Raw genomic sequence first — 10284 nt, forward strand, 5'->3', positions numbered from 1 at the left:
GGACATGTTAATGCTGTCCGACTGCTTCAAATACAAGGATCTGTTGTGTCACAATAGCTGCACTTCAAGGCCAAAATAAATCTTGTTAAGATCAAAGCTCAGAGCAGTGGCCAGCAGGCAGCTGTATAGGTTTTAATGAGCATTAAATCAGATTTTTTTTGTCCATTAATGCGACTAAGGGTATAGTAATTTTCAAACTCAACTGACAGTCTTCACCCGATGACCTTACACACAAAGTGATGCTTATTTTTATTGCCCCCAGAATTGTGCAGTCTTAACTCAACATTTTTCATTTCATTTCTGACAAATCATATGAGGCCTTTTCAGCTTGATATATTGAGCCAATACAGATCAAAGCGGCTGCCATACCACTGTAACTGAAATGACAACTTAATCAAAACTTATGGTTGCCTATTGTAAGATGAGGTAATTCGGTTTTGTCCTGTTTTTAAGTGGACTAAACCATACTGCATTTATATTATTGTTATCTATTCTTTTATTCCTGACAGCGTTCAAGAGTTAACATATCAGATTCAGTAAGCCACTGAGTTTCCTCTTTTGTTTCAGCAGATTTATTTAACCTGCTCCCTATCTAAAAAATAAATACTAAAAATGAGCGCTGATCCACCATCTGCTATTTCTTCAGCTTTCCTAAAGATGGCCATCTCCTCAATCCCTTATCCCTACTGACAGGTCTCCTTATCTTCTCCACTTAATCTGGGATTTAATCAGAGGACTATGTAACTGCAGTAAAGGCTGCCATCTCCCAGGGCCTGGCTGGAATTTGAAGCTGTGGGTGTGGAAAGTGTTTCTGATGAGTTTGTGCATTCTTCTATTGGAACCACATGTTAGTGGCTCACACGAAACCCCGGCACAGACTCAGGGAATGGCAGATGATCCGCCCCAGCATGGCTGTCATGTGAAGCAAGCAAAGGGAAAGCAGAGCCAGTATATTGTCCCGTAAGCCATGTACATTTCTGGGGAGTAAGTGGAGCTTGGAAATGGCTTTGTCCGCCAGAGGAACTTTCTTTTTTCTCAATTCAAGTTGCCGTCTCAATCTCTCACAGATTTAAATGTTTGCACATCTGACATTAATATGTTGGTATTTAGTAATTTACACCAGATGGGATGGTACCGTGCAATTCAGTGTTTCCTTGACAATAAAGTACATTGTTTGGGGAAAAGCACAACAAGGAAATTTCCTGAAAACTATTAAGAATGCATTCAGAATACATGACTAAGCACGCCACAGATTTATAATGATCATATTCTTGTTTAAAAAACAACATATGGATACATAAGTATTTATAAATAAAAGTAGAAGTACTGGCTTCAGTGGTTGATATTACCAAACAATACACGCTCTGGACCATGGTGACCCCAATTTCTTCTATTAAACTGTAAGTCATTACTCAGTTGGTCGGGTTTACCACTGATGCCAGATGTGAATGAGAAATGGCTCAATGTGAAGCCATCCTCCTGAGGAAGGCTTACTTTATCATCAATAGTGGAGTGTGGTTGCTCAGTTAACTTTACATTAATGAACCTGCCACTCGCTCCTGATACATGAGGTGCCACCTGAGGGCCTCTTGAAGTGAGGCCAAGTATGCTGCACATGTACGGTCTCTCTGTGCACTTCCCAAATAAAAAAAAGCACACTTCCCGCACAGCAGAAGTCTTTGTGTTTATGGCAACCACAGACTGTGAAGCATTTTTTTCCCCACAACAACACTCCCAGTTAAATATGTGACACGGACTTTTGGTTCGTTTTTTAGGAGTCATGTCAAGCCTAAAATGATTCTGGCTGAGATTGTTTTTCTTCTGTTTTCTTAATCTTTTTTCCCCAAAATAGTTTCGTACTGAAAAAACAGTATTTAGATGGAGGCCTTTATTACTGGTCACACTATAAAGCACAACAGACACAAAAAAACAATGATTAAAATGATAATTACAATTTTTACATGCTTAAATAGTTTTTTGTCTTTGGTCTCAGCAATGTGATATCAAACTAAAACTGGAAACAACAAAGTTCCTATTAATACACTGGGTTTTCGTGCAAGAGGCTCAAGTTGCCCTCAATGTTCATGAAATTCATATTCCACGATCTTCTGAATTGTGGAAAGTCGCCAAGTTTACATAAATGTTAGGAGGAAATATTTGAGTCATATGCTGAGATGGATGTGTACATCGGGGACTGTTTATGGTTCAGGAATGTAATATGCTTTGGCTCAGTCAGTGCATAATGGGGTTTTGGCACTGTTGTGGTCATGTAGGCCAGGAGAGAATGCTGCCTGGCTCTTTGGCTTTCATACGCAGCGCCACAAGGCCCGACGGCTTGTAGTCAGTCTCGGGCCCCTCAATGGAAGGGGGCCCGAGGCCTCCTGGAAAGCTGTGGAGTGAATACAGGCCGTTGATGCCTGGATGGTGAGACGGGTGGTGGTGGTGGGGATGGCTGGTGGATGCAGGCATGCCCATGAAGCCCTGCAGATTGCTGTGGGGGTGAGGGTATGGACTCATGCAGGATGAGGGGATGGAGTCCGCTCCTAGGACACAGCCAGCACCTGAACCACCGCCTCCTCCTGAAGCTGCCCCGTGCCACAGGTTGCCCTGCATCTGACGGGGAGAGAGGAATGAACATGGAAACACTTCATACTTTGCTATGAACACCAAATCAAGATATCTGCAAAGGTCGGATTGAGCAGCAAAAACAAAATAAGTTCTCACAGCAGGATCGATAATGTATGTCATGTGAGATCTGCGGTGGCCTACCTGGTATGTATCATGGCGAGGGAGAAGAGAGATATCATATGTAGCCGCAAAGTGGTTGCGGACTTCCTGGATCTTTCCATAGCGTTCCCGTTTCCTCCACTTGGCTCTACGATTCTGGAACCAAACCTTTCAAATACAAAAATATTGTGGATCAGAAGACAACAGGTCTTGTTCAGGTCATAAACTCTCTTCTGCTTATAGTTATAAAACAAAAAGGTGTAATATATGAGTCAGTTGCCTGAAAACATACCTGAACCCGAGCCTCAGTGAGCTCCGTCCTCAGGGCCAGCTGCTCTCGGGCGTACACGTCAGGGTAGTGTGTCTTCTGAAACACTTTCTCCAGCTCCTCCAGCTGAAACGTGCTGAAGGTGGTACGATTGCGCCGTTTCTTGTTCTTGCCCGATAGGTCGATGGAGTCGGCGATAGAGCCTCCATGCAAACCAGCACCTGGCTCTTTCAGCTTGCCACAACAGTCTGTGCCAATGCCAGGATAGCCCATGGTCTTTGGAGCGCCTTTCTCTCTGACTGAGACATAAGGGCACACAGAAAAAAGGTAGAAAGTTTTATATATTCCAAAATGTATGTATATGTAAACTTCTATATTATCAGTTCATCAAAATTGATTCATTGTCTCATGGTTTTAGATTGCTGTTCGGTTGTCTTTACGGTACCACGTATTTTTTAGGGTGCTGGTTTTACTTAAGATTTTGCAATCGTCAACTTCTGATTAAGATTCTAGCATTGTTTCAATCTGATCCTTCATCAAATACTTTGTGAAATAAGTTTTACCTTTTCCGGATTGTTGTTGCTTCCCATCTTGGCCGGGACCAAAATAATGTAATGACAATGATTGTGGTTTGATAAAGGTTCAATAAAATCTACATATATATATATATATATTGTTGAGGGTTTTGTAAGGTTGCAGAAAAACTGTGTGGGACCCTGAGAAACATCACAAACAAACCAGCGGGCTTCGACAGGCTAACACCGATAAGCATTTATACCTGTAGCTAACTTATCATCACTAATGAGGACGAGAAACGCACAACTTTTGTACAGAAAAGGCCAATGCTGGAAATCAAATCCCTTTGCATGTGAGCCACCAGTACAAACATCTGAATGATCAACCACTCCCATTTTCACTGCAAGTGAAAAAGTTTAATATTAAGACCAGCGGCATATAATTCTACACACTGTTACAAAATCAAATTAAACAAGAGATCACATCAAACATTCTGTCTGAAAATCCATTAATCTCCTGCTTGTTTTTCATGCTTCTCAATTTAATTCCCAAACTCAAACTATCATAAGAGGCTGAGCTGTGACGCTGAGAAAAGCAACACACAACAGCCAAACAGAGATTTAATTTGATTAGCTCAGCGACCCATAGTGAACTCTCAGTGAATTGGTTTGGATTAAACCCACAAGGCAGTAAGTAAAAAACACAATTTGATTTGTCACATTTGGATAATAAATAAATTTACATCATGAAATAAATGTTTAGGCTCGCTTTCTAAACAAACAAACACATTTATTTTTTGGGAAACTTATTGCAATGTTCATGTCAAAATATTAGTAAGAAAACTAGGATAAATATGGATTATATGTCAAATATATATCTGATAAAGCATATGATTGAATATATTTGGCTCTTAACATTCAGCAGTAAGGGGAAATCTGAAAGCATTATTTCCCTTCCTGTTAACAGACCATGGAAAGGGCTGTTCCCTCCTGCAGTGTTTTGATGTTGTTGTCCATGTTCATTATGTTTAACCCTGAGCTCCAAAACAAAATCACTCTGCGTCTAACTGCAGGCACTCACTTACTGGGGGCAGCAGAGACATTACTTTGCTACTCTCCTAATTCAATATGGGGCCCAACAGAGAGCACTTTTCATTGCAGCATTAATTTCCTCTTGTCCATTAGATCCCACCTCACACCGCAGTTCATGCTGAAAATATTCTCCGTTAAGATATCAAACTGGGGCCGCCAGACATTGTATAGCTTTTACCCTGTCAAACACCCACATCCGCTCGGCCTCCAGTGTAACAGGAGATTTATGTGAAATTCAGGAAAAGGCAAATAGAGGATAAATTCAAAATGCATAGGAAGAAATATCATGCTGTGAGTTTGGGGATCGATTCTAATAAACTGAAAAAGTCGTGGTAGAAATTTAAGTCACTTCTTTTCCAGGTCTCTTGCTCTCTACATTAAGGTTTTCAATTTGCACAAAATGGTACTTCAGTCTTTTAAAACATGTTTCATCAGTTTCTTTAACGGAAATATAATATTTACTGGTCTCAAATTAATCTGCGTTCGTTATTATAGCAGATGAATAATAAAACGGAAGAAAAAATAAAATAAAGCTATCTCAGCCTCTAACAAAGAATTAAGGTTGTTTATTATTTTTTTTAAATAATGTGAAACCTTTTAGTACTTTTTTGGGGGGGGGGGAGGGGTAGTTCTACTTATAAAAAACAAGCAATTTATGTGACACAATTTCAGAAACTAACTCACCCATTGTTCAAATTTGGCAAATTCTGTATTACAATTGCAAGAATTGATTGCAAACAACAACATTGTAAACTTAAAACTTAAAAGTGTAAAGATGGTTGAAGGGTTTTAAAATGTGTTGGCCTGCCCCACCATCAATAAACTTTCATCCCACTGTAGACAAAACAGGAAGACGTGTCTGCCTTTGAAGCTGAATGAACCCAAACACACAAATGAAGAGTATATAGACACACATGCACACAGTATCTATTCTGCACATGCATGCAAACCCTAGTAACTTACAGTGATATACCCAGTAATGTATAAAATTAATTCAACTTACACTGAACAATTGTCAGTGCACAAGCATGCGTGTGTGTGTGTGTGTGTGTGTGTGTGTGTGTCTGTGACCACGACAGAGAACTGGGGAAACCATACATGCCTTTCCTAATTTAAATCCAATTTCAAAGCAAAGTAATAAAAGTCTAATTTCAAACAGGACAGCTGATATCGTTATAATAACTAATTGTCTTTGGCAGTAACATGAATCAATCTGTTGTATATTATTTTGGACACAGATATCACAAAGACCTTATCAGCGCTCATATCCTCTGTTGCTTTGCAGAATCATCAACACTAATAAATAAAGTGAAAGACCACATCATTTCTCCAGGCTTCGGTTCAACATATACAGGCATTACGTTTCTTCCCAACAATGGACATTTAGAGGCTATTGTGTCTGACAGCCTTTGAGCACAAATTCAAAGTCAATTCAGATGTGTTTCACAAACACATGAAGAGAATAAGAAGCATTTTTTTAAAAAGAGGGCAAGGACTAAAATACAGAAATATTAGGCTGAATGTTAGCCTAAAACCTGATAACTGACTAGCCTATGACACATCCAACATCCAGGCTGACCTTTAACCTCTCTCACTTTATATCAAGGTCTGTCATGTGAAAGACAACTTGTTGACATTTTTATCACAACCATGCTTTAATTTGCATAGCCAATACAAATCAATCAACATTATTAGTTGAAATCGCACACTTAACACAATTGCAAACTGCAAAAAAAACAAAAAAAAACTGCCTTACTGGAAAACTGATCCACTGGATTTATGGATCTCTTTCTTACTAAATTTAACAAGGATAAAGATTATTCTCATGTTCTATACCTCCATTCATGCTTTTTTTGCTTACACCCGCCTGTTCTTTACATTAATTCATTTTTGAAATGTCAAAATTGGGGGGGGGGGGGGGGATGCTAATCCAGGTATTTTCTTCCGCACTAAAGACATTTTAGCAAAACAATACTTTCGTTTTTATTAAAATTATTAAATTAATAAAACTATTATTAAAATCCATTGTATTGTCGAGCAATTGTGCTATCATTCAAAGATAGTTCAGAGAAACAAGCAAAAACAAGTCAAGATCTTGCTGTTGCTCCTACTTTAACTTATAAGTCAGTTAGTTGCTGTTTTCTTTTCTTTTTGTAACACAGAAATTCTCTCTTACTCACCTTCCGAGTTGTTCTCATAAAACGCCGGCTTGCCGTTTATCGCTGTCCCCTTTTGATCCTGGTTTATACTCTCCAAGAACTTGCTGTGTTTGGACGGTGAGGCGGGCGGGTTCGTCGAGGCAGCGCCGTGCGTAAAGTCCGCCGCAGCATCCCCAAACCGCCCCATGGCGGCGGCGTACAGGTCCCCGCGTAGGCTGAGACGGTGGGGAAGAGGAGGAAGATGCGAGGGTTTCTGCAGCTCATCGCAGGGGAGAAAGGAGCCGGAGCCGCTGTGCTCCAGTCTCGGTGAGTTATCTGGCGTCCTCCTGCTGGTCTGCGAAGAGAAAGGCAAACAACTCTCTGTCTCCATCTTACGTGTCCAGCAGGCAGTAGACAACAGTAACTGGGCGCTGATAGTGTGGGCGCCTGAGTGGGACACTTTTTTTCTCGACTGTGTTCATGTCAAGTGGGTGGGATTTAACAGATCAGAAACAAAGACCCGGAGTGTGTGTGTGTCGTGCGTAAAAGAGAGAGAGAGCGAGAGCGAGAGAGAGAGCGAGAGTGAGAGTGAGAGTGAGAGTGAGAGAGAGAGAGCGAGAGAGAGAGAGAGAGAGAGAGAGAGAGAGAGAGAGGGGCTGTGTTTGCGTGTGTGGTAGGGTGTATTGCAGCATCCAGCAGTCTGATATAATCGCCAAAAATTCAATCACGTGTGGTTTCTGTCCCTCCAATTAACCATTTAATTCCTATTTCATATATTGTTATGGGCCTCATCACCAAATCAAGCAGGACAGGAGAAACAGACACAGAGACACACAACAGTTTACGCAGGGATAACTGAACGAGTACTTTTCCATGTAGCTCGTGATGTGTTTCTTTGTTCTTCGGTTTGTTTTTGTATTTTTTATGTCAATTTCGTTTTACTTGAGTATATTTCTATATATTTTTTTCACAGTCGGGCATAACGAGTGGACCTAATGTTTTACTTTCATTATTCTTTGTCAGACTGACTTTCTTCATTTTAACTTAGTAAACCATTCTAAATGCTTAATTCAGTGATTCTAGTGATTATATATGCATGCGTTAATTATTCCCTATTAGGTTTCGATGCATTATTTTACTTCCAATAAAGATATGCTATGTGTCCTTCTGCCGCTATGCCAGAATAGGGACGACATCGATAGAAACTTACACGACACAAATTAACAAATTCACTCTTTCTCTTCTACCCATTAAAAAAGGCTCATGTAAAAAAAACAAAAAACTAATGCAATTACAAAGCATGTGTAATCAGTTCAAAGGACTGCCACGGTCAAACTAATTTGGCTAGAAACATATTGACACAAATTCACACGCAAACACAATCACTGAACATGATAATTATGAACAAAATACGCAAATGTATTGAGATCATGTATTTCATTAGCGCAATATAGGTTTATTGTTGTTGCTGTCTTTGAACAAATTCAGCTAAAGACAACAATTTCGTTGAAAATGCGTCGGCATTCATCACCCAATGTCACGGCATATGGCAGTTCAGCAGTTAGGCTTTTTTGTATGAATCCCATGAAGATATAGCGCTAACTCGAGGAATTTTGGATTTCGGAGGCTGTCTATATAATTAGCCTAATTTAAAAGGACGTTAGCGTCAACTATTAATTTAAACAAAATTATTATTCAATCAACAATCTTGAGGATAATGCAACATATCAGAAGAACAATTCTAAATACAGGCTATCATTATTAAAGTGACCAAACAGATTAAACACAAAATACTCATTTTGTTACTGTACCGATGTGTCTGCTGACATGTACAGTGGTTCACTTTTCCGTTTCCTTGTCGTTCAGCTCTAAAGTGTGTTGCTTATTTCCTGTGGTTTCACTGAATAATACTGAAAGTCTTTCAGAAATGATGGAAACAGCAAAACAATAGTTATGAAGGTCATAACATCCCCTGCTTGCAGTAAAATACAGTTTTAATTAATGCAATACAATTCTTAAATCTTTGTGGTATTTTACTTGAACTCACTTGACAATGTTTTGATAAGACTCAATATAAAACTAATAGCATCTAAAGTAAAAGCAGAACAAATGCTTTGTCCATGATACAGAGCACAAGATGTGTTATTTATTTTAACCATGCAGCTCGAAACTGACTGATTATCAGAAAGAGTTGGACTCAGCAGTAAGATAAAAGGCCTTTGATACTGACATCTTATCTCCGATCTAGACAAACCTCGTCTAAACACAGTGCACTTACCAGGTTCAGACGCAGTACCGTTGGTTTTGGGGACATCTCATCATCTCTTTGGATACCTGAGGCTGCACGCTGCTCAGCTGATGGACAGGTGTGTAAACACGGGGTCCATTTGGGCTGAAAAGCCTCATAAGCCCCATTTGATTCCATTTTGAGCTCTGAAATATCAAAGTGTCCACAGTACACGTTACAGATCCAAGTGTAGGGAAAAAAATCTGTGCAACAAGAAATATGGAGTTAAGATGGCATGTGAATGATGGCTCCAAGGGAGCTCAAATTCTTGCTTGAATTGTTATTTGTATACAAAGTCTAACTTCAGAATTTCAATGACAAATAAAGAAAAGCTGATTAACCTTGCAACTGTTTTTGTCCCAAAAAAAAACACGTTACAATTCTAATGATAATCTTATTCATAGCGAATGTGATAATTGTCACAAACTACATTCATCTCTTTACCAAGAGACTCAAAAGTGTAGTCATGACCAAAATGAAAATTCCATTCTTCATCTGGACACAAAGTGCAAGACATGGATGCTTGCATGGAACGGAAGTGCTCCTTCGAGTTTAAAATGATTAGTGACCTTAGATATAAGGCCTAATGATATTTATGTGTAACATGACTTAGATTAACATGTTAGAGCGTAGAGGCTAAAAAAGACCGCGCTGTCATGTTAATCACAACCACAATGCCACCTTTCACCCTCCCACACTCTGAGTGTATATTCATCCCTGTAAACTTCAGCCTACATGTACTTGCCAGCATTTATCAAACTGTCTGGCTGACCACCATTAAAACAACATAATTCTGTTAGAGGGGGGTATACGTTTTTAAGATGTATACACAGGGGGGACACGGATATGTTTCTCAAATCTCGTGACAAGCATGTCCTCTGTAGCCCGAGGCAGCAACGCACGGACCCAGCTGAATAAATGAATTCCAGAAATGTGGGCAAGAGGAAGAACGTCTTCGCTATGATCTCAGAGCAGCCGCAGGTAACAGTGTTTATATGAATACTGCATCAAGAGAGCATAAGATGTAGAGGATTATGGATAAGTTATTTGCTGAGGAATCAAAGCCTCCTCGGAGTCTGTGTGGACGTCTGTGTGCTGTGGTTTGTTTAATTATACATAAGGGGTGGGGGTCCATTCATTCATGCACTAAAAAGTCAGACTTTCACAGAGTATTGTCCTTTATAAAATAAGCACAATGGGATCTCAAACACAGATGTGTGTGCATTCTTACTTTACTTACAGGGAAAGATGTGGGGG

At 39.7% G+C, this 10284-nt stretch overlaps 1 protein-coding gene across 1 annotated transcript; it reads right to left on the reverse strand.

Annotated features, from left to right (window-relative positions):
* Nucleotides 1-2196: 2196 nt before the first annotated feature.
* Nucleotides 2197-7164, reverse strand: alx3 (ALX homeobox 3). The gene is made up of 4 exons (XM_031845943.1): nt 6783-7164; nt 3020-3294; nt 2770-2895; nt 2197-2613 (listed from the first exon to the last, which is right to left on the reverse strand). Exons 1-4 carry the CDS (start codon nt 7129-7131, stop codon nt 2266-2268), a joined length of 1098 nt encoding a protein of 365 aa, XP_031701803.1. The 5' UTR covers nt 7132-7164; the 3' UTR covers nt 2197-2265.
* Nucleotides 7165-10284: the final 3120 nt, after the last annotated feature.

This window comes from Anarrhichthys ocellatus, unplaced genomic scaffold (genome assembly GCF_004355925.1).
Source record: "Anarrhichthys ocellatus isolate YVR2014 unplaced genomic scaffold, GSC_Weel_1.0 scaffold5, whole genome shotgun sequence".
In the NCBI taxonomy this organism is placed as follows: domain Eukaryota; kingdom Metazoa; phylum Chordata; class Actinopteri; order Perciformes; family Anarhichadidae; genus Anarrhichthys; species Anarrhichthys ocellatus.